We start from the raw sequence: 25,332 nt of genomic DNA on the forward strand, positions 1-25,332 counted from the left end.
CAACTGCACACGCCCCACACCATTACCGAGCCTCTGCCAGCTTGAACAGTACCCTGGTGACGTGCAGGGTCCATGGGTATTGAGGCAGTCTCCGTACCCGTACACGTCCATCCGCTGGATATAATTTGAAACGAGACACGTCCGATCAGGCAACATATTTCCAGTCATCAACAGTCCAATGTCGGGATTGACGGGACCAGGCGAGGCGTAAATCCCCGTATCGTGCAGTCATTAACGGTATATGACTGGGCCTTCGGCTCCGAAAGCCCATATCGATGGCGTTTCGTTGAATGGTTCGCACGCTGACACTTGTTAATGGCCCAGCATTGAATTCAGCTGCAATCTGCGGAAGAGTAGCTGTTGTGTCACGTTGAACCATTCTCTTCAGTCGTCTTGGTCCCATTCTTCCAGGATCTTTTTCCGGCCCCAGTGATGTCGGAGATTTGTTGCTTTACCGGATTCCTGATATTCACCGTACACTCGTGAAATTGTCGTACGGGAAAATTCCACTTAGTCGCTAACCCGGAGGTGCTGTGTCCCATTGATCGTGCGGTGTTTGTAACACGATCAAGCTCACTTAAATCTTGATAATCTGCCATTATAGTAGCAGTAAACGACTGCACCGTATTCTGCCTGTTTACATATCTCTGTATTTGAATAGGCATTCCTGTACCAGTTTCTTTGGCCTTCAGTGTATAACACAGTTACTGTGTGGACAAATACTTCAATCAAAGCTGATTGGGGGTTTTTGACAACACGAATGCTCAAAAATAAAATAAAATAAAATGAAGTTATACTATTTGCAGAGAACTGCAGCTGTTTGTACTTACATCTAAAAGACAACAAGAATGGAAGTAGAAAATCTGCTGACTTATGTCTGATCGTACATTATATCTGGAATATCAGTAAAAGCACATTCTTTTTATAGCAGCTAAAGGTAATACGTATAAAGATACTTATTTATTTTTACAGTAGAGTGCTGGGACATTTAGACATACAATACAGGATGGGACATTTAGACGTACAATACAGGATGCATTCTATGGTAGGATATTTAAAGTTATTTACGTTGAGACTGTACGGAAAAGGAAAGGGAGACGAAAGTCTAGTAGTTAGTATGTAAAGAGAGGGAGAGAGGCGGGGAGATTTGGGTGTGTGGGCCAGAGGGGGGGGGGGGGGTAGTTGGTTGACTAATTAGTTGTTTTAAACTATTAAGACTTCAAAATTCTGATGGAAAAATTTGTTTCTTAAGCCTGCTGTTCATAGAGTAGGTAGTCAGATGCTGTGTGTTGACACCCAGAAGAAATGCAGATGGTAAACGGGTATTCATTGGACAAATATATTATACTAGAACTGACATGTGATTAAATTTTCACGCAATTTAGGTGCATAGAGCCTGAGAAATCAGTAGCCAGAACAAGCACCTCTGGCCGTAATAACGGCATTGATACGCCTGGGCATTGGGTCAAACAGGCGTGTACAGGTACAGCTGCCCATTCAGCTTCAACACGATACCACAGTTGATCAAGAGTAGTGACTGTCGTATTGTGACGAGCACGTTGCTCGGTCACCGTTGACCAACCGTTTTCAATTAGTGAGAGATCTGGAGAATGAGCTGACCAGTGGAGATGTCGAACATTTTCTGTATCCAGAAAGGCCTGTACAGGACCTGCAACATGCGGTCGTGCGTTATCCTGCTGAAATGTAGGGTTTCGCAGTGATCGATTGAGGGGTAGAGCCACGGGTCGTAACACATCTGAAATGTAACGTCCACTGTTCAAAGCGCCGTCAATGCCAACAAGACGTGGCCGAGACTGTAAACAATGGCACCCCATACCATCACGCCGTTTGATACGCGAGTATGACGATGACGAATACACGCTTCCAATGTGCGTTCACCGCGATGTCGCCAAACATGGATGCGTCCATCATGATGCTGTAAACAGAACGTGGACCCATCCGGAAAAATGACGTTTTGCCATTCGTGCGCCCAGGTTCGTCGTTGAGGACACCATCGCAGGCGCTCCCGTCTGTGATGCAGCGTCAAGGGTAACCGCAGCCATCGTCTCCGAGCTTTAAACGTCGTCGAACTGTTCGTGCAGATGGTTGTTGTCTTGCAAAGGTCCCGATCTGTTGACTCAGGGATCGAGACGTGGCTGCACGATCCGTTACAGCCATGCAGATAAAAAAAAAATGTCTGCCATCTCGATTGCTAGTGATACGAGGCCGTTGGAATCCAGCACGGCTTTACGTATTACCCTCCTGTACCCACCGATTTCATATCCTGCTAACAGTCATTGGATCACGACCAACGCGAGCAGCAATGTCGCGATACGATAAACTGCAATCGCGATAGGCTACAATCCGACCTTTATCAAAGTCGGAAACGAGATGGTAAGCATATCTCCTCCTTTACACGAGGTATCACAACAACGTTTCACCAGGCAACGCCGGTCAACTGCTGGTTGTGTATGAAAAATCGGTTGGAAACTGTCCTAATGTCAGCACGTTGTAGGTGTCGCCACCGGCGCCCACCTTGTGCGAATGCTCTGAAAAGCTAATCATTTGCATATCACAGCATCTTATTCCTGTCGGTTAAATTTCGGGTCTGTAGCACGTCATCTTCGTGGTGTAGCAATTTTAATGGCCAGTAGTGTACTAAGCTTGTTTTTATAGTAAAATTTTAGACTAATTCCTGAATTTATTTTAAATAAACAGTCACAATTCTTCAACATCGGTAATGGGTAAGGTTAATCATTATCATCGAGTTATGTGACCATAGCCCGCTGCCATGTAATTACTGAGATAAAACCTCAACAGAAATTAAAACATTAACATAATACGCAATTTAAGAACAAGACCCAAAGCTATATGAAATCGTAGTGCAGAACAGTTAGATCTGTTTGCAACCACAGTGAGATTAATTTCTACAGATTTATAATATGATAAAACGGAATGGATTAATATCTCCTGTGATACATCTCTAGAATAATGATTACTACGAATATGTAGGAATTTAATGTGAAGCATTTGAAAGAATTTGTAGAAGAATTTCGTATGGGAAAGAATTAGCACTTAATGCCCTTCTGCATAGATTTTCTTTGCTAACTGGTTTTTAGGTGATATCAGCTTATTATCGTTACGGTTAGAGGTAGGTGAGCACCCTTGAGAAATATATATTATATTACAGATACAAGGCCAGATCTACCAAATACGGGCTTTCTCAGTAGACAAAGGACGAAGACACGAGTAATTTGGAAGCGCCGAAAATGAGTGAGTACCAACGTATGTCACATTGTAACTCGTGCCCTTACACGGGAAAGTTTGGCAATCTCGCTATTCCCACCCCACAGAAAAAAGTTGCTATGAAAAGACTGCCACCCCACTGCCGTCACAAATCAGTTCATCGGTCTTCAATCCCTTCACTTCAAATTAGGCAACAGAGGTTGGTATAATTTGGGTTAGTATATCTTCTTCGTAGAGTAAATTTTCTTGTATCTCATCATGAATATTTTCCGCTTGAGGTTATGTAATAAAGTGTATGACCCACTTTCGCCGCAGTCTCGAGGATCTCACACACGAAAGTCTCATGACTTTTAAATATCATGGATGATAATGCGTAAAAAATAAACACTCTGTATAAAATGAATTTAAAAATAGATTCGTAGGAGAAAATGAATAAAATCGATTAGGTTTTGAAATTGCGAAATACGTACAAAGTAGACAGATAGATCGGTAGCGAATATCATAAGCAGGAGAGGAGCCGTATAAGATCACGCACGGTATTCAGTACATCTATGGTGGCCTAAGCAGAAGACACGGAAGCTTTTGCATTAGCATAGGACACATACTTATGGGAAACTGCAGGTAACAACTTTGTCTCACTGTCACGTGAACGCAGTGCCGCCGTTTCCTACAAAAACAAATGAAAGCTTTTCAGTTAAGATGAAATCGGGTAACGTTACTTGCATAAACCTTAGAACTGTAAATCAGTTGCTGTAAAGCTTCTATTATTGTTGAACACAGTATGACGCGTAAGGCTTTTGTGTTTCTATACACGCGAAATCTAGCAAAAGAACTTAAATTTCCACACATTAATGTCAGTTATTAGACCATCATGATACTGATAATATTAGTGTGTGAAACCCTTGAAGCGAATATGAAAAATTACGTTTAGAAGGGATGAAGAGACGGAAAGAATATAAGGTCTTCCGATATCATAGAGAAAACCTATGGGCTGAAGTTAACATTATTAAGAAACGCAAGAAATTTGTGTACTACGTGTCCATATTGAGCAAAGAACACTAACTTCGAAAGGAACAAAGAACATGAGTCATCTAGACGCGAGAAGTCGCTCAACAACTATTCGGAAACCGGTAACGAAATACATCTAACTGTACAAAATGTCTTCAATGAGCCGGCTGATGAAAAGTAATGAGGAAAATCAAAAAGCCTGAAGTGTTGACTAGTGGGAGCAACCTCAGATTAAACAATAAAACGAAGAATATATGTCAGTGTTGGATAAAATAAGACAAACTGATTGAACGAATTCTTTCCAAGTATCCTTAGGAATAATAAATACTGCAGAAAAACAATTACCTATAGGCAGTTCACTAGCACGACAGTACTATTGGAGAGATTCGTACGAGAAACGTAGATGTAGAAACAAGAATACAGTAAATTACTCGTCTAAACAACAGTAATAGCAGTAATACTCTATGTCCTATACGTGAAGAGGTATGTGGACAACAGCCCTGCACATATTTTCGTACAGCATTCCTAAATCCGGTATAAGCAGGAAGAACTCACAATACAAACCGGTCAGGTACAGCGAAGGGCATCAGGATTATGGACCAGTCCGCTGAGTTTACGTAGGTGAACCATCAATACTGAAATTTTCAAGCACCGAAATGAGCTCCTTCAGGATCACATTACGTAACCACGAACTCGATGTAACATGATATATCCCTAGTGCTGTGAATTAAATTTCTTAATACAATTGGATCGACAGAAGATACATAATCATTACTTATTTCAAGTAAAGCAGCGATTTCAAGTAAAGCAGCGTTAGACACGACACACATAATTTAAATTTCTACACATTTATGTCTGCAGAAAGTCAGACAGAAGCTCTATCTTCGTCACACAGTTAATAAATATGAGAAAGGACTGAGAAGCAAATGCGTGCTTGCTATTTAAATTGGTTTGATGCGGTCCGCCAAGAATTCTTCTCCTGTGCCAGCCTCTTCATCTCAAAGTAGCACTTGCAGCCTTCGTCCTAAATTATTTGCTAGATGTGTTCTAATCTCTTTCTTTCTCGAGAGTTTTTTACCCTTTACAGCTCCCTTTATAGCCATGAAAGTTATTCCTTGATATCTTAGCCGATTTCCATCATCCTGTACATTATGCGTGTCAGTGTTTTCCATATATTCCTTTCCTCTCCGAATCTGCACAGAACATCCTCATTCCTTGTCTTATCAGTCCACCTAATTGTCAACATTCGTCTGTCTCAAAGGCTTCGTTTTTCTTCTTTTCCGATTTTCCCGTAGTCCATGATTCACTACCGTACAATGCTGTACTCAAAACGTACATTCTCAGAAATTTCTTCCTGAAATTAAGGCCTATGACCGATACTAGAAGACATTTCTACGCCAAGAATTCCGTTTCTGCCATTGCTAGTCTGCTTTTGATGTCCTCTTCCCCATGATGCGTTATTTTACTGCCTAGGTAGCAGAATTCCTTAGCTTCCTCCACACCGTGACCATCGGTCCTGATGTTAAGTTTATCGATGTTCTCATTTCTGCTGCTTCTCATTGCTTTTGTCTTTTTTTTTAATATACCCTCAGTCCATATTCTGTACTCATGAGAATGTTCATCCCATTGAACCCATTCTGTAATTCTTCCTCACTTTCACTGCGGATAGCAATGTCATTCGCCAATCTTACTATTGATATCTTCCCACCTGGAAACTCCACAATGCCAATTATCTTTTATTTCCATCATCGCTTCTTCAGTGTACAGACTGAACGGTAGGGGCGAAAGACTATATCCGTGTGTAACACCCTTTTTAGTCCAAGCACTCCGCCGGCCCGTGTGGCCGTGCGGTTCTATGCGCTTCAGTCTGGAACCGCGTGACCGCTACGGTCGCAGGTTCGAATCCTGCCCCGGGCATGGATGTGTGTGATGTCCTTAGGTTAGTTAGGTTTAAGTAGTTCTAGGTTCTAGGGGACTGATGACCACAGATGTTAAGTCCCATAGTGCTCAGAGCCATTTGAACCATTTTAACCAGTCCCAGCACTCCTATTGTTCTCTCTTTGCTCTTGTACATGTTGTACATTACCCGTCTCTCCGTGTTCCTCAGAATTTGGAATATCTTGAACTACTTGAAATTGTCGAACGCTTTTGCCACGTCGACGAATGCTAAGAACGTGTTTTGATTTACGTTTAGTCTCGCTTCCATTATCAGCCGCAACTTCAGAACTGTCTGTTTCGAGCCTTTGCTTTTCCTAAGGTGAAACTGATCGTCATCTAACGTATCCTAAATTTTCTTTTCCATTCTTCTGCATATTACTACTGTACCCAGCATGGATGCATGAGCTGTTAAGCAATAATTCTCGTAGTTGTCAGCTCTTGCTGTTTTCCGAATTGTGTGGATCATATTTTTCCGACAGTCAGATGATATATAGTCAGACTCATACATTGGATGCACCACTGTAAACATTAGATTTTTGTCTTTGCCTTATTTCATCTTAAGTTCTCCAAGTCTCTCTTAAATCCTGATTCTAATAATGAATCCCCTACCATTTCCAAGTAGACTCATGTTTCTTCTTCTGTCACATCAGACAAGTCTTCCCCTTACAAAGACTTTTAATATACTCTTCCTAACTACCCTCTCTCTCCGCTGCACTTAACAGTGTGATTCCCATTGCACTCTTAATGTAACCATCGTTGCTTTTAATTTCACCGAAGGTTATTTTGACTTTTTTATATGTTCAGTCAGTCCTTCCGATTGTCATTTGTTCAATATGTTCACATTTTTCACGCAGCCATTTCATCTTAGCTTTCATACACTTTTTGTTGATTTCATTCCTAAGCGGCTTATATTTCTGTTTTCCTGAATTTCCCCGAACTTTTTTGTACTTTCTTCTTTCATCGATGAACTGAAATATTTCTTCTGCTTCCCGTTATTTCTTCTCAGCTACCTTCTTTGTGCCTATGTTTTTGTTTCCAACATCTGTGATCGCCCTTTTTAGAGATGTCCATTCCTGCGCAACTGAAATTTCTACTGATCTATTCCTTATCGCGGCATCTGTAGCCGCAGAGAATCTAAATCATATCTCTTCATTCATTACCACTTCCGTATCCAACTTATTTGTGCACTGATTCTTCCTGATTAGTCTCTTATAAACTTCAGAATACTGTTCGTCACTACCAAATTGTGATCCGAATCTGTACCTGCTCCTGGGCACCCCTTGTAATCCAGTATTTTATTTCGGATTATCTGCCTGACCGTGATGAAACTAACTGAAGTCTCTCCGTATCTCCCGAGCTTTTCCAAGTGTAGCTCCTTCTCTGGCGATTCTTGAACAAAGTATTCGCTATTAAAGCTGAAAATTATTGCAGAACCCAATTAGTCTTCCTCATTTATCATTCATAGTACCAAGCCCATATTGTCATGCGACCCTTTTTTCTACCCACTCCCCCCAGCAGAATTCTATTTCCCCATGACTCTTAGTTTTTCATCTCCCTTTACGTACTTAACTACTCGTTCAGTATCCTCATACACTTTATCTATATCTTCATCTTTATTTTGTTTGCTTTCGATTCTGATGACAACTTGATCACTGAACCGTTGACAGTAATACACTCTCTGCCCCACCGTCCTATTCATATCGAATCCTACTCCCGTTGTACGATTCTATGCTGCTGATGACATTACCTCGTATTCATCTGACCAGATATCCTTGTCTTCTTTCCATTTCAGTTGACTGACTAGCATTATACAGGGTGTTACAAAAAGGTACGGCCAAACTCTCAGAAAACATTCCTCACACACAAAGAAAGAAAATATGTTATGTGGACAAATTAAGCGTTTCCGGACACATGTCCACATAACATCTCTTCTTTATTTGTGTGTGAGGAATGTTTCCTGAAAGTTTGGCCGTACCTTTTTGTAACACCCTGTATATAGAGTGAACCTTAACATTTCTCCCTTAAGTTTTTCTAGCTTCCCAAACACGTTCAAACTTCTAACATTTCATACCCCATCTCTTAGAACGTTATCCTTTCGTTGGTTGCTCACACTTTTTCTCATGGTCACCTTCGCCTTGCCTCTCTGGTCCCGGAGATCCAAATGGGGGTCTATTCCGAATATTTCTGCCAATAGAGAAATCATCATGACACTTTTTCAACAACAGGCCACATGTCCTATGGTTACACGTTGATTGTCTTTAATGCAGTGGTTTCCGTTGCCTTCTGCATCCTGATGCCGTTGATAATTGGTGATTCTTCCGTGTTCAGGAGCAGTTTTCAACCAGAAGGCAAGAGAGTGCCCTGACCCCCTGACCGCTCCTCCGCTCTCTTTGACAAGGGCCTTGGCAGACTGAGGGTGACTTCTTACTCCAGAGATCTTCGGCCGCCATTGCTGGTGATTTATATTGAAAACATCAACGGTGGTGGGGTTCTAACCCGGGCCAGTTATGTTTCGATTAATAATCGAAGACGCTACACCTACACCACGGGCCGTATTGCTTACTTTTGATCTCGCGAAAAAAATATGTCAATAAGAAATAACTACTTTTCTCCTGAATTCATGATAAGTGGCCAGTTTCAGGCAAGGAAATTCAAAATGTATGGAGAATCACTTCATAATATTTATTGTGATAACATTACTTACGTAACTATGCACCGACTGCGAATTCACATCTCGGCAGTGAGAAGATGATCACACACAAAATTCATTCATCGCTTGGATGTGTTTTACAATATTTATATAAAGGGTGATTACAATTTCAGTTAAATTTTCAAAACGCTGTAGAAATAACACCACTGGTCAGAGTGACATCAAATTGCAACGGAATATTTTCAGAGAAGGGAGAAAACGTATGGCGGAAGAAAAAAGTAGTGTGAAAATTGATCAGTAGATGGCACTGTATGGGTCAGAATAGGTAAATGAAAACACCTGTCATGAGCAGGAACCACTGAAGTTGGCGTAATTACGCCAGGTACACGGCTTTTCCTCCTTTCGCGTCTGCGACGTTCGCCGTGACTGTCTCAATGCAGGATTGAACTCTGTCTGAGACACGTTCAATGATGTGTCTGCATGTCAGCCCATTTTTCCTCCGTAAAACCGGAAGAGGCACAGTGATGTTGGGCGCTGGGGTGTGGACCGAAATTGACGTCATAGCTCACCCTAAACGATGATACCAGTGGTTTCTGTATGGGAACAGCCTTTCGTCTTTTAACAGAGCCATACCAAAAGTATCTGGACGTGTATTAGCAGACATTATTAGTATGGGGTGTGGCCACTGATCACCTGTGTGTGTATAAAATAAAAACCCTCAAAGCAGTATCGAAAATTGGATAATTGGATATCTCGATAAGTGGACTCGCCACTACAAAAGGTGGTGGGGAATATTTTGCTGTCAGTAGAGAAGCAGTAACAGCAGAATGGTCAGGTGATCTCAATGAGTTCTGAGGTGGACTAGACACTGACTGTCATCTGAGTAACAAATCCATCAGGGACATTTCAAAATTTTCAGGCCCCATCTGCACCCTCAAAAATTGTAGCTACTAGCATACAGGGGCCACCTGTTCCTGAATGTTGTAAATTTGTACACTAAGTCCTTTCTTACGAAAACTTGACTGCAACTGATTACATTTGCAGTCCAAGAGCATGGTCAAATATCTTTGACCACATTCTTGGACTGCAGGTGTGCTTGGATGCAGTCAAGTTTTCGAAAAGAAGGACCTGGGGTACAAATTTACGACATTCAGAAAGAGGTGGCCCCTGTATGCTAGCATCGATAATTTTTGAGAGGTGCAGATGGGGCCTGAAAATGACATACTGAACTGCCGAAACTGGTAACGAAAACAAAATAAAATAACTTCTCAGTTCGCACTGCTGTCTGGCGAATTCCGTTGTTAAATAAAAGAGCGGTGCACTGTAAGAAGAGGGTAGATGTTATGGATTTCCAGCAGACACAATTCTGCTGCGGTACGGCTCACAGGTGCACCACAGTGTGGGAGTGGAGCGGCCCATCAACTGGGAACTTTATCCATAACTGAAGCACGCAGGTCAGTACGATTCTTGTAGGCTAAAAGTACAAACTACACATAAATTCACAGCAAAATTCGGGTGATACACGGACAAAGTGCAACCATGCGTCCAGCAGCAGTGAAATTCTGTCAACAACTTGGCCCCAGGCCTCACAGACGTGGCCGATGCTGGTCTGGTTGGAAGGCCATAGAGATCGACCACAAACGACAGAGCTCAGGCAATCAGGTAAGAATATATGGAAGCAAAGATGTTTTCCAACGATGACAATGTTCTTCACACAGCGGTTCTGGACGGGCACTGTGACGGTTCTCCACTTGTCGTACAGGGCAGACCCGAGAAATTATTGTAATTTCTTAATGTTGGTCCTCTGCTTTTTCACGAAACTGTCAGACATCCAATCTCCGTACGATTTGTTTCTGATTATAGGTACATTTTTTTAGCTGCAGAATCTATCACAATACATACGGGGTGGTCCATTGATAGTGACCGGACCATATATCTCACGAAATAGCCATCAAACTAAGAAACTACAAAGAACGAAACTCGTCTAACTTCAAGGGGGAAACCAGATGGCGCTGTGGTTGGCCCGCAAGATGGCGCTACCAGAAGTCAAACGGATATCAACTGGGTTTTTTTAAAATAGGAACTCCCATATTTTATTACATATTCGTGTAGTATGTAATTTTAGTTGGATGACTGGTTTCGCTTTGTGATAGACCGCGCTGTAATAGTCACAAACGTATAAGTACGTGGTATCACGTAATATACCGCCAGTGCGGACGGTATTTGCTTCGTGATACAATACCCATGTTAAAATGTACCGTTTATTAATTGCAGAAAGGGTCGATATCGTGTTGATGTATGGTTATTGTGAGCAAAATGACCAACGAGCGTGTGCTATGTATGCTACTCGGTATCCTGGACGACATCATCCAAGTGCCCGGACCGTTCGCCGGATAGTTACTTTATTTAAGGAAACAAGAAGTGTTCATGCACATGTGAAACGTCAACCATGACCTGCAATAAATGATGATGCCCAAGTAGGTGTTTTAGCTGCTGTCGCGGCTAATCCGCACATCAGTAGCAGACAAATTGCGGGAGAAACGGGAATCTCATAAACGTCGGTGTTGAGAATGCTACATCAACATCGATTGCACACGTACCATATTTCTGTGCACCAGGAATTGCATGGCGACGACTTTGAACGTCGTGTACAGTTCTGCCACGGGCTACAAGACAAATTACGGGACGGTGCTAGATTTTTTGCACGCGTTCTATTTAGGGTCGAAGCGTCGTTCACCAACAGCGGTAACGTAAACCGGCACAATATGTATTATTGGGCAACGGAAATTCAACGATGGCTGAGACAAGTGGAATGTCGGCGAACTTGGCGGGTTAATGTATGATGCGGCACTATAGGAGGAAAGATAATTGGCGCCCATTTTATTGATGGCAATCTAAATGGTGCAATGTATGCTGTTTTCCAACGTAATGTTCTACCGATGTTACTACAAGATGTTTCACTGCATGACAGAATGGCGATGTACTTCCAACATGAGGGATGTCCGGCACATAGCTCGCGTGCGGTTGAAGCGGTACTGAATAGCATATTTCATGACAGGTGGATTAGTCGTCGCAGCACCATACCATGGGCCGCACGTTCACCGGATCTGAAGTCCCCGGATTTCTTTCTGTGGGGAACGTTGAAGGATATTTGCTATCGTAATCCACCAACAACGCCTCACAACCTGCTTCTGTGCATTGTCAATGCATGTGCGAACATTACGGAAGGCGAAGTACTCGCTGTTGATAGGAATGTCGTTACACGTATTGCCAAATGCACTGAAGTTGACGGAAATCATTTTGAGCATTTATTGTATTAATTTGGTATTTACAGGTAATCACGCTGTAACAGCATGCGTTCTCAGAAGTGATAAGTTCACAAAGGTACATGTATCACATTGGAGCAACCGAAATAAAATGTTCAGACGTACCTACGTTCTGTATTTTAAGTTAAAAACCTACCTGTTACCAACTGTTCGTCTAAAATTGTGAGCCTTATGTTTGTGACTATTACAGCGCCATCTATCACAAAGCGAAAAAAGTGGTCCAGCTTAAACATTCATATTCCTTTACGTACTACACGGTAATAAAAATGGGGGTTCCTATTTAAAAAAAAAACAACATTGATATCCATTTGACCAATGGCAGTGCCATCTAGCGGACCATGTGGTTTCCCCCTTCAAACTAGACAAGTTTCGTCCTTTGAAGTTTTTTCGTTAAACGCTTATTTCGTGAGACATTTGGCCCGGTCATGATCAATGGACCACTATATATATAATGTGTGTGTGTGTGTGTGTGTGTGTTACTCTGAAGCGTAGTACATCATTTAGCGTAGGAAATAGGAGAACTTCACACGACTGTCGTGTATCTGCACTCCTGATACAATGAATTACATTTCAACATTATTTTTGCTACTTGAACACGTAAACTTATATCGATGTTGGGCATTAATTATGCAAGGAGGCCAATGAAACTTATATACTTCGAAACATTTTGCCGTAGAAGTGCACAAAGAAAAAAATTTTCTGTGTACTTAGTCGTTAAGAGTGGTATAACAGAAGTAGATGCTTTCATATTCGTAACTCTGATTGGACCTTCACCACCACACATCAAAATCTCTAGTATGTGAACATCGAAAATTGAAGTTCTACCAAATTCTGTCATACGTACCGATCAGGTGCTTTGATAGAAATAATACGGGAAGTAACAACGTTTCGTGAAATCGCATTCTGGAGACGTTCATGCTTACATGATTCATTTGCAGTTAACGCCTGCACACCGGACATCTACAATATGACGACTGTTAGGTCGATAATGTTGTCAGCGGTGGAAATCAAAATGACGTAGTGATGAAGTATGTAAATACCATTGTATACTGGCGTCGTTACTTCACTTAGTTTCTTGTAACAGCAACATTGTAGTCATCTGCCACCAGAAATTTGAAGTGATACCTAATATTTAATTTCTCCATTCTGAATGTCTACGGTTTCTGGCTCCCCGTATTACGCGGAAACTACACACATTAAAAAAAATTTGTATCACCCCGGCTCCCAGAACTCCTGAAGATCTCTTTGACTGTTCAGAGATGTCACTAAAGCCTCCCAAAGATGTAAACAACGATGTTGAGCGTCGCCTATTAGACGGAGGGGGTCCGACCCCTGATCAGTTCCAGTCATTTCAGCAGGAAGGAGGTACACGGCTCGTGTCGTCTGTAGTTCAACCATGCGTAGACGCTCCATACCGCCGTTCGATCGCGTCCGGATTCTTACTTTGTGCCAGGAAGGGCTCTCTACAAGAGAAGCGTCCAAAGCGATGTTGTTCGGGCATACTTATATTAGGCTATGCCTAGAAGAAGAACGCCAACGGATCTCACAGAAAGAAGCAGAACTAGGCAGACTCAGTTTTGTCGCAGAGAAAGTAAGAGGAATGTGAAGATTCGTAGTGATAATGCACCTGTTTTATTGAACGATGTATTTCATTGTGCACTGAAGGCAACTTCACATAATTTTGACAGTGACAATTGCCATTTGTTGGATTTACAATGCAGATTTTGTAATGCAAAACATTTAGTATCAGAGGATACTGTACGTGATACAACGGCATTCATGTTGTTGTGTTGTCATAAGGGAAAATTTAATTTGTCTGCGTTAACATAAAATTTATTTTTCAACGTGTGCTATTAAGGACACATTCAAACGACCCAAGAATTGAATATAAATCAAAGAATTATTTCAATAACATAAAAAATATTTCATTTATATAAAAATGACAGACGAAAGAAAGAAGATTTCGTGAAATCGCATTCTAGAGACGTACGCGTTTACATTGTTTATTTACAGTAAACACGCACAGCGGGCAGCTACCATACCACAACTGCTGGATTGTTGCTGTTGGCAGCAACGGGAAACAAAACACAGTAACGAAGCTATCGGGGCAACATAGACAGTACATGACGTTGTTTTTGACATTGTCTGAGAGTAAACGGAACTTTCTACTTATGAAAATTGAAGTAAGCTCCTAACTTTCAGTTTCTTCATTTTCAATGGTTACGACTTTCCTTATTGTGTTTTAGGTTATGCCTCGAAGAAGAACACTAACGGGTCGGACTGAAAGACGAAGAGCTAGAGAGAACATGAGTAATGTGGACGCTGATGATGCTTAATCTACTGTTGTTTTGTGAGACTGTGTTCGGCTAAGAAGGAAGAATCTGCAGACGAATAAATTCCAGTTAATTATATAACATAATGGACTTCCGTTACTTTATAAACACACTTAGTCGAATTTCGACTATAGGCGATACTACTTCATCTGAATCAGTATTTGCACGCGGCATCTCAAACTGAAATGAAGGAAGCAAGCGTATTTGTGTTTATGGCAACGTGTGTGTGTGTGTGTGTGTGTGTGTGTGTGTGTGTGTGTGTGTCCACCTGTGCGGTAGCAGAGTGGAATAGACTGGTACTATCCCGACGCTGCTGCATTGCGATCTGTCGCGGTTATTCAATGCCCTCACCAGCTGCTTTGACCCTGAGGTCTCCAAAACGAGTCTGGTCTGTGGCGAAAGGTTACCGCTTCAGCTTTTGAAGTAGAAGCCGTCAGACAACGTGTACACCACATGCTTCAAGGCAACATTTTCTGCCGGTGTGTGAAATTCCGGTCACGATTTCGTACAGGGGAAAGGAGCTGCTCACGTGACTGGTTGCGCCGCTTTTTTCTTTTTCAACATACGTCACCGTGAATAGTTTGAAGATAAAGAGTTTCTGCATGAATTCAGATTAGCTTTGGTGTTTGAACGCGATATACGTCTCATGATTTCCCACTGTTTCAATGTATCGTGAGATTTCAGAAAAACTGGCACTTCTCTGCACGGTAGTAGATTAACGACTACTTCCATAATTCAAGACATAGATTTAGAAGCTAGGCTTGAAATTTGCAAAACTTTTCGACGAGAAATTGTCGTCTCTTACGTACGTCTTTATTATGTGACGTGAAGAATGGCTATGAAGACATTGTAAATCGTTATAAAATAAAGGAGGCAAAAGCTGAATAAAGTTCAACAGTCACAGGTTGTGGAGACTATGAAAGTAATAAAGTAGTAAAAGTTTGAGTAGCTTTGAGAAGTGTAGGTAGCAGATGTAAGATTATGCAGAGGGGCAAGGAGCAGATGAAATTTCTTGGATAAAACATTGGGTGTTGAATTTTTATAGATGGAAGGAGATAAGGAAGGACAAAGAAGTCTAGTGGTACCAAATATAGGGCATAATTTAATAAACGAAGTATGTATGTTTGAAGCGCTGTTTTGTACGGAAGTAAATAGTTGGCTATGGGAAAACGGGCAAAAATAGGAACCAGATCATTTGAGATCTGATGGTACAGAAGGATGGTTAAAATTATCTGGGCTACTGTTGTTGTTGTTGTTGTGGTCTTCAGTCCTGAGACTGGTTTGATGCAGCTCTCCATGCTACTCTATCCTGTGCAAGCTTTTTCATCTCCCAGTATCTACTGCAACCTACATCCTTCTGAATCTGCTTAGTGTATCCATCTCTTGGTCTCCCCCTATGATTTTTACCCTCCACACTGCCCTCCAATACTAAATTGGTGATCCCTTGATGCCTCAGAACATGTCCTACCAACCGATCCCTTCTTCTGGTCAAGTTGTGCCACAAACTTCTCTTCTCCCCAATCCTATTCAATACTTCCTCATTAGTTATGTGATCTACCCATCTAATCTTCAGCATTCTTCTGTAGCACCACATTTCAAAAGCTTCTATTCTCTTCTTGTCCAAACTATTTACCGTCCATGTTTCACTTCCATACATGGCTACACTCCACTATCTGGGCTACTAACACAAGAAATAAGACTCCCCACAGATCTAGTGAATAAATATATGGAAAGCAATGAGAAGAAGAGGGACATAGTGACAGAATATAGTTTCAGACCATGCTGAATAAGAAGGATCGCTGCGACAATTTAAAATTTTTATTAAAGACGTTTCTCAAACTGTATTTGCCTCATCAAGTGTTTATAGTCAGTCCGCAAAACCCATCTGTTTTAACACTTTCATCAGGGTATCTAAAATTTCTAGCTCGCGAATGTGCGAGCGTTGATAGACAAAAAGGAATAGGAAATAGTGAGTTTAATACTCACCAGACTGCCTACATTGAAGGGTTCGGAATGGCCTTTGCCCTAATATTTTTATATTTGGACGTTCCCACATCTGCGAGTCAGAAATTTTGAATAGCTTGATGGGAATCTCAGTAAATTAGCTTACTATGCCTACTTTCATTCACTCCTTTCGTATGGCATCATATTCTGGGGTAATTCATCGTTGAGTAGAAAAGTATTTATTGCTCAAAAACGTGTAATCAGAATAACTGCTGGAGCCCACCCACGGTCATCCTGAAGACATCTATTTAATGATCTAGGGATCCTCACGGTAACCTCACAGTATACACTCCTGGAAATGGAAAAAAGAACACATTGACACCGGTATGTCAGACCCACCATACTTGCTCCGGACACTGCGAGAGGGCTGTACAAGCAATGATCACACGCACGGCACAGCGGACACACCAGGAACCGCGGTGTTGGCCGTCGAATGGCGCTAGCTGCGCAGCATTTGTGCACCGCCGCCGTCAGTGTCAGCCAGTTTGCCGTGGCATACGGAGCTCCATCGCAGTCATTAACACTAGTAACATGCCGCGACAGCGTGGACGTGAACCGTATGTGCAGTTGACGGACTTTGAGCGAGGGCGTATAGTGGGCATGCGGGAGGCCGGGTGGACGTACCGCCGAATTGCTCAACACGTGGGGCGTGAGGACTCTACAATACATCGATGTTGTCGCCAGTGGTCGGCGGAAGGTGCACGTGCCCGTCGACCTGGGACCGGACCGCAGCGACGCACGGATGCACGCCAAGACCGTAGGATCCTACGCAGTGCCGTAGGGGACCGCACCGCCACTTCCCAGCAAATTAGGGACACTGTTGCTCCTGGGGTATCGGCGAGGACCATTCGCAACCGTCTCCATGAAGCTGGGCTACGGTCCCGCACACCGTTAGGCCGTCTTCCGCTCACGCCCCAACATCGTGCAGCCCGCCTCCAGTGGTGTCGCGACAGGCGTGAATGGAGGGACGAATGGAGACGTGTCGTCTTCAGCGATGAGAGTCGCTTCTGCCTTGGTGCCAATGATGGTCGTATGCGTGTTTGGCGCCGTGCAGGTGAGCGCCACAATCAGGACTGCATACGACCGAGGCACACAGGGCCAACACCCGGCATCATGGTGAGGGGAGCGATCTCCTACACTGGCCGTACACCACTGGTGATCGTCGAGGGGACACTGAATAGTGCACGGTACATCCAAACCGTCATCGAACCCATCGTTCTACCATTCCTAGACCGGCAAGGGAACTTGCTGTTCCAACAGGACAATGCACGTCCGCATGTATCCCGTGCCACCCAACGTGCTCTAGAAGGTGTAAGTCAACTACCCTGGCCAACAAGATCTCCGGATCTGTCCCCCATTGAGCATGTTTGGGACTGGATGAAGCGTCGTCTCACGCGGTCTGCACGTCCAGCACGAACGCTGGTCCAACTGAGGCGCCAGGTGGAAATGGCATGGCAAGCCGTTCCACAGGACTACATCCAGCATCTCTACGATCGTCTCCATGGGAGAATAGCAGCCTGCATTGCTGCGAAAGGTGGATATACACTGTACTAGTGCCGACATTGTGCATGCTCTGTTGCCTGTGTCTATGTGCCTGTGGTTCTGTCAGTGTGATCATGTGATGTATCTGACCCCAGGAATGTGTCAATAAAGTTTCCCCTTCCTGGGACAATGAATTCATGGTGTTCTTATTTCAATTTCCAGGAGTGTATATGTTCACTTATGAAATTTGTTGTTAATAATCCAACCCAGTTCAAAAGTAATAGCAGTGTGCATAGCTATAACACCAGGAGAAAGGATGATCTTCACAAATCTAACTTTGGCACGGAAAGGGGTAAATTATGCTGCCACAAAAGTCTTTGGTCACCTACCAAACAGCATAAAAAACCTGACAGACAGCCAACTAACATTTAAAAATAAATTAAAAGAATTTCTAGATGACAACTCCTTCTACTCATTGGCTGAATTTTTAGATATAAATTAAGGAAAAAAACAACAACTTAAACATTAGTCATGCAATATTTTGTGTAAAGTAATATCTTGTACCGACATCTTTTATTAACCTGACACGTTCCACATCATTACGAAGTGTCGTATTCATGATCTATTGAACATCTATTAATCTAATCTAATCTGATCTAATGTTGGGTAATGTGCTTCTAGCACCTTTTAAATAGATAGCTTTCATGTATTGATTATAAACGCCTGATGATGCAAGCACATTTTGCGAAACCGGTCGTGTCTTTGAATACGTATTTTAAATAGTCGTAGCGGTCCTCCTTATTCAACACCGACTATTTTCGACCGTGAATGTTCCACATACATAGTGCTATGTTCATATGTTGAGGCATCAGGTAATAACTCCCACTGTACTATTATAGGCTGTGGAGGGTTAATTTTTGCAGGGGAAGACAGTGTTTGGAGTACGTAGAACCCAAATAATAGAGGACGTTGGGTGTTAGTGGTACTCTCAGAAGAACATTTTGACATAGAAGAGAAAATCGTGGCAGGACGCATCTAAACAGTCAGAGTTCTTCTCCTATATGTGCAAACCACGTCCTTAGTTATTTGCTGGACGTGTTCTGATCTCTGTTTTCCTCTATAATTTCTACCTCTGCAGCCCCCTCCGGTAGCATGAACGTTATTCCCCGATGTCTTAACACATGTCCTGTCATCCCGTCCCTTCGTCTTGTCAGTGTTTCCCATATGTTTCTTTCCTCGCCTCCTCATTCCTTATCTTATCGGTCTACCTAATTTTCAACATTCTTCTGTAGCACCACATTCAGATGCATCGATTCTCTTCTGATTCAGTTTTTCCGCAGTCCATGTTTTTCTGTAATACAATACTGTGCTCCAAACGTGCGTTCTAAGAAAAATCTCCCTCCACTGAAGGCCTATGTTTGATACTAGTAGGCTTCTGTTGGCCAGGAATGCTCTTTTTGCACTGCTAGTCTGCTTTTAATGTCCTCCTTGCTCCGCCGAACGTAGGTTGTCGTGCATCCTAGGGAAAAGGATTCCTTAACTTCATCCACTTCGTGATCCTAATTCTGATGTTCTCGCTATTGACGTATCTGGTACTGCACAAATTCGGCTTTCTTTGCTCACGGTCCATATTCTGTACTCAATAGATTGTTCATTCAGTTCAATAGGTCATGTCATTCTTTTTCATTTTCACTGAGGATAGCAAGTGATAAGAGAATCTTATCACTGATATCCTTTCACCTTGAATTTTAATCCTACTCTTGAGCATTTCTTTTATTTCCTTCACTGCTTATTCGATATGTATATTGAACAGTCCCGGCGAAAGACTACAACCCTGTCTTAAACCGTTTTTAATTTGAGCACTCAGTTCTTGGTCTTCTACTAAAAGTCATACACTATCAAATAAGTCGGATAAAGCTGTAGAATAAAAGGTAGATAATTTTTGTAGGACAATAGTAGGCAGCTGCGGAAAAGAGAGGAGCATCTGTATGAATTCGAGAGCTCCGATGGCAAACCAGGAACGAACTGAAAGGTGTAAAACGTAAAGAATATATAGAAGGGTTATTTAAAGGAAATAAACTTGACAACAATATCGTGAGTATGGATGTGGATGAAGACGAGATGGGTGATACAACACTGTAAAACAAATTTGACAATACTGTGAGAGAAATCTGACAAAGCAATGAAGATCTATGTTGAAACAAGGCACTGAGGTCGACAAAATTCTATTATAATTATTAAGATACTAGGGAGACCCAAATATGAACCAGCTTTTCGACTTCGGTATGCGGAATAGGGTGAAAAGCCGTCAGACATCAGTGAAAATATAATAATCCCCACACCAAAGGAAGAGTGTGCTGGTAAGTGCGAGTATTACGGCACCATCACTTTAGGAAAAAAAATGTTTTTTAACAAACTGACACGAAATATATACAAAAGGGTGGAAAGGGGGAATAGATCATCTGGTGAAATGTCGAAGTAGTACTGAGATTACGACGTATCTAGCAGGATTAAATAATACACGGTAAGAAATTCCGGCAGTATGCTTAATGGTAGATGGGAAGTTAGGCGTAAAAATCAGCAGCAGAAATAATCGGTTGCGTAGATGGGACATTTCATAGGCGTGACTTACGTCTGAAGCAGTGACCTATCGCACAGGCTTAACCATATAGACAAATAGTGAAGCCACCGTGCGCCCAGAGTACCAGTGAACGAATTGTTTTGTTTTCGGCGTAGTGAACACACTCGACAGAAGACAGACTCGGATGCTGGTTCTGCAGTCTGCCGTGTCGGTAGACGGATTCTCTAAAATATTCAGCTCAATCGGTTCGTCGTCGCTTTTTAACGGTTTCCAGTGCCTACATTTCACTGCCGAAACACAGGCAATTTCATACATTTTTCAGAGCGCATAGAAACGGGAAAGCCCGTTCGGAGAAAGTGGTGCGGCCGAGAAAGCAATTGCTGAGTGCGATTTAAGATGAGAAGAACTTAGGAAAAGCAGAGATTATTGAAGATGCTTTGGAGTTATTTCTTTAGTGTGCTTCAGTGTGACTTTCCCGCCAGAATAACAAAATACCTCCTTTCCGTTTTAAAACACTAGGAAACGCAATAGAAATTAATACAAGATAACACAAATTAATTGGTTGTTATACAATAAACACTTAAAAATCCCAAGATGGGGTAACAATAACTAAGCCTGCCAACTAGCAGAGTTGTATAGTCAAACCAACACCGCAGTAACAAAACCTCCTGGTTCGCTCACAAATAAAAAATTGAATTTGGTGGAATGAGAAGTGTTTAAAAGTTCTAACAGGAATGTCATTAAATTGGAGAAATGAAAAGTTCCGGAAAAATTGCTAAAAATGCGTGTGAAATCTTATGGGACTTAACTGCTAAGGTCATCAGTCCCTAAGCTTACAAACTACTTAACCTAAATTATCCGAAGGACAAACACATACACCCATGCCCGAGGGAGGACTCGAACCTCCGCCGGGACCAGCCGCACAGTCCATGACTGCAGCGCCTTAGACCGCCGGCTAATCCCGCGCGGCTCCGGAAAAATTGAATATTGTAAGCAATTTAAAGAACAAAAAATAGAAACACCCATGAAAATGTGGAAGATTAAAGTATCATCAATTAAATCACAAATTCCTGAAATGGAGATTTTTGTCAGAACTTCAACAGAAATTACGAAATTAGCTTCAACAAACTTTTTGATTCAAGAATGAATGCTGTACAGTTGGCATAAATTATACTGAAATTTGCGAAATACTTGTAAAATAGTTTGATGAACTGTTAAATTGCTCAGAACCAAGCCATAAATAAAAATTCTCAGACAATCGCATCAAGAAGAAAATATGGCATGAACGTAAATTGGTGAAAGAACTGACTGTTGATCTTGAACGTAAATAAATGTAAGGCATTGCACACAAATAGGCGAAGAAACTCACTACTTAACTATTACACAGTTGGTGAAGTGTCGTTGGAAAGAGTAAGTACCGTAAAATATAGAGCAGTAAACATCCGGAGCGACCTGAAGTGGAATGCTGACACAAAAGAAATTGCAGGGAAAACAGAAGCCCGCCGGAGAATCTTTGGAAGAATATTTAATTCTTCCAAAAAAAGACGTGGTTTACAAAACACTTGTTCGAATCTTGACTATTGCGCACCAGTCTAGGACCCTTACCAGAAGAGATAGACTAGATACAACGGTGAGCAGCGCGTTTCATCATGGGCTCTTTAAGTCAGTGCGAGAGTGTTACGGAGGATATCCAGAGGCAGTTATGCATGACGGAAAGGATGATTGAAATTCCGAAATAGTAGGTTCCGGAAAGAATCAAGCTGACTATTGCTTCCTCCTATACACGTATCTTTACTGTAAGCATCAGCATAGTTGGGCGGCTCTTAATAAGCGATCGTTGTGAGGGTGCTGTCCGCCAACGTGACATGTCGAGGAAGAGTTTTAAATGTTTAACAGTGTCTGTTTGCTGCTTGCTTTTTACCTTTGACGTTGCATAGTGACATATTAATTTTAATGCGTGTTACACTGCATGGCAAACGTGATGTAACGATTTGCGTTTGTTCGTTGTATTGAACTTCATAATGGTATAATATAGTCCCAAAATATGTGACGGTAAATAGATCACACACTTTCTGTAACTAGAAAGTAACCTACTCAGAACTGAATCATTCGTCGCACGCGCTGGTAGCGAATGGAACAAGGATGTCGAGATCAGATAGTGGTAGCAAAAGAACCCACCGCCACACCGTATGGTGGCTCGCGGATTATTGATGTTGATGTAGATGTAGAGTCCATGAAAATGGAAAGTCGCCCTAGCGCCTCCTTTTCACGTGAAAGATCAAAAGCTACAAAGGAATACGTCTCCTACCAGTTGCTTAACAATTCTACTAACAGAAGTAAAAAAATATAGCTCGATAAACCACCAAACGATTGTCAAGCGGGCTTTTGAAAAGGCAGATCCTGCTCAGAACTGACATTCAGTGTCAGACCTATAATATTTCACTGGTTAGTAGACTGTAACGACACAGTTGTAAGATTTGTAGATTCAGATAACGGCCTTGACTATGTTAGTAGGAAAATCCAAGAGTTGGGCAATCTAATTCTGAAAAATGATGAGTGATTTTCCTAAGTTCTTTAAAATAAATTCTGGTGTAAGACAAGGTGATGGCTTACTTCCAGTGCTCTTAAACTGTATGATAGAAAAAAAGCAAGAATATGCAATAAAAAATTTAAGGAATACCAAGTATCATTTATACATTCGCAAGAGAGAAACAGTGTTTTCAAGTAAATGGTCTGGCATTTGCAGACGATTTGCTGTACTATCTAAAAATTTGGCAAATGCAGAAATAGAATCACCCTGTTGGAACGGATCCTAAAGGAGGTGTTTGAATCTGTGCAGAGAGAACCAAATTTATGAATAAAAAAACAAACACAAATATTTGGCAGACAAGCATAGATCAATAAAGGTCGAAAAGTTCAAGTATCTTGGAGAAATAACTCAATAAATGCGTTAGAAAAATCTGTCATAAATTAAATGTTCATAAAATCGAAAAAACATATGAAGTAAGAAAAGAACGACGATACAACGTTTAACGTTAAGAAATGCAAAAAATAATGCTTGATATCGCGGTAGTGAAATCAGAATGGCTCTGCGGCTGGTGAATGCCTCGCTCTCTGCTATGAATTACGTAAGTAAGAAATTAGAAACACAAAAGCCTGGAAATAAGTAATCAATTATAAAAACGTAGAAAAAATTGTACACACCGTCAGGGAAAGAAGACTGATACATTTTAGACATTTGTACAGCATGAATGGCAATAGTTCGACACATGCTCAAATATATCTAGGAAAAAAAATTAACAACAAACAATCTGGGAAGTTGAGAAAGATTTAGAATTACAGAATACAGAAAGCAGGATGAGCAGCAAAAAACGATACTTTTAGAAGCAAGAATTCCAACGTAGAAGCAGTAACACAACAGATGATAAGTGGCCTGAAGGAAGAAAGGGAACGACGTCGTTAAATGATAGATGTATGAAAGAAAGAAAATATCGACTCCAATGTTACTGAAGTTTTCAGCTCGTTCCTAGTTGGCTGAAATGGACGGAAAGAGAAATACCTCTAGAATGATCTTGCATTACACATGCAAGAGAGTGGTTTTTTTTAACTTCCTGGAGAATTAAAACTGTTTACTGTACTGGGACTCGAACCCGGAATCTAGGAGAGAAATACTGTGAGGGAGGGTCGTGGGTTGTGACTGGAGCAATGCAACCGAAAGGCTGGGTTTCGGGCTCGAGTCACACTCTAACACACATCATTATTCTGCAGGAAGATTCTCTAATACATAGTAAGAGCAGTTTCCTGGAACGTTAAAACCAGGGGATGTGCATTACAGTGAGTGATAATTAGCTAATAATTCTCTTGTTTACGCAAGAGTTATACTTACAGTGTACAAATTACAAGGTTACGACCATCATAAATTATTGCGAATAGTCAGATGCAAAGTTAAGAAGACATCATTTCTACAAAACCAACTAACAGCACACTATCGCAGATAATATTTCGTTCATAATCAACTCGATGACTTTATGGTAAGTTCAGTGGATGAAACACACATGCTGTCTTCTTATTCACTGCTGCAAAGGGACCAAGCTGCCGCTATCATGGCTCGCTGTAAGCTGTGCTCGTGGAGACTGACTGACCCATGCCATCCGCCGGCAGGTGGGGCTGGTCGCGTAGCCACTCCCTCAGTGCTGTGACGTCACTCTTGAGGGCCTCCTCGCTGGTGCCCAGCTGCTGGCGTACGAATTCTATCTGGCTGCGAGTAGGCCTGTATGGGTCGGCTTCCATGGTGCGCTGCGCAGTTCACCTCCTGAAACACCGATCGTGATTAATGTCATTTGCAGTGAGAGCGACTTACTTTCACACACGTGTCATGCGATTACTATTCAAAGTCTGAGCACAAAGCTCCAAGGCTAGTTCGCAGAGGGATTCGCAGTTTGTTACGCCCCCGCCCCCCCCCCCCCCCCCTCCTCACGCATTAAACTTGCGTCAACCTCACGTTCCACATATGCCTATGATTTTCATAACACAGTAATAAAATGTATGTAACATTTTAATACAACAATAACGTCAATAGTAATAATCGGTTTACATCTGCACTAAGTACAACGCTTTAGAATAACGACCAAGAAATTGCGGCTAACGGCCAAAAATTTGAGACGTACATGTCTCGTACAACTAGCATACGAGGTACGGCAGTAACAAACTCTCGCAACATACATTATAAAACCGAACTGTGAATGTTCCCTTATCAGTATTTCA

The 25,332-nt window shown here is 41.9% G+C and overlaps 1 protein-coding gene across 1 annotated transcript in view; it reads right to left on the reverse strand.

Annotated features, from left to right (window-relative positions):
• Positions 1 to 24,858, reverse strand: part of LOC124796048 — a 76,653-nt gene extending 51,795 nt beyond the window's left edge. Inside the window, exon 1 of the mRNA XM_047260134.1 lies at positions 24,711 to 24,858. Within this exon, the coding sequence (XP_047116090.1) occupies positions 24,711 to 24,858 (148 nt within the window). The remainder of the gene's footprint in view (positions 1 to 24,710) is intronic.
• Between the last annotated feature and the right edge of the window lie 474 nt (positions 24,859 to 25,332).

The sequence above is a fragment of the Schistocerca piceifrons genome, chromosome 4 (genome assembly GCF_021461385.2).
Source record: "Schistocerca piceifrons isolate TAMUIC-IGC-003096 chromosome 4, iqSchPice1.1, whole genome shotgun sequence".
NCBI lineage: Eukaryota > Metazoa > Arthropoda > Insecta > Orthoptera > Acrididae > Schistocerca > Schistocerca piceifrons.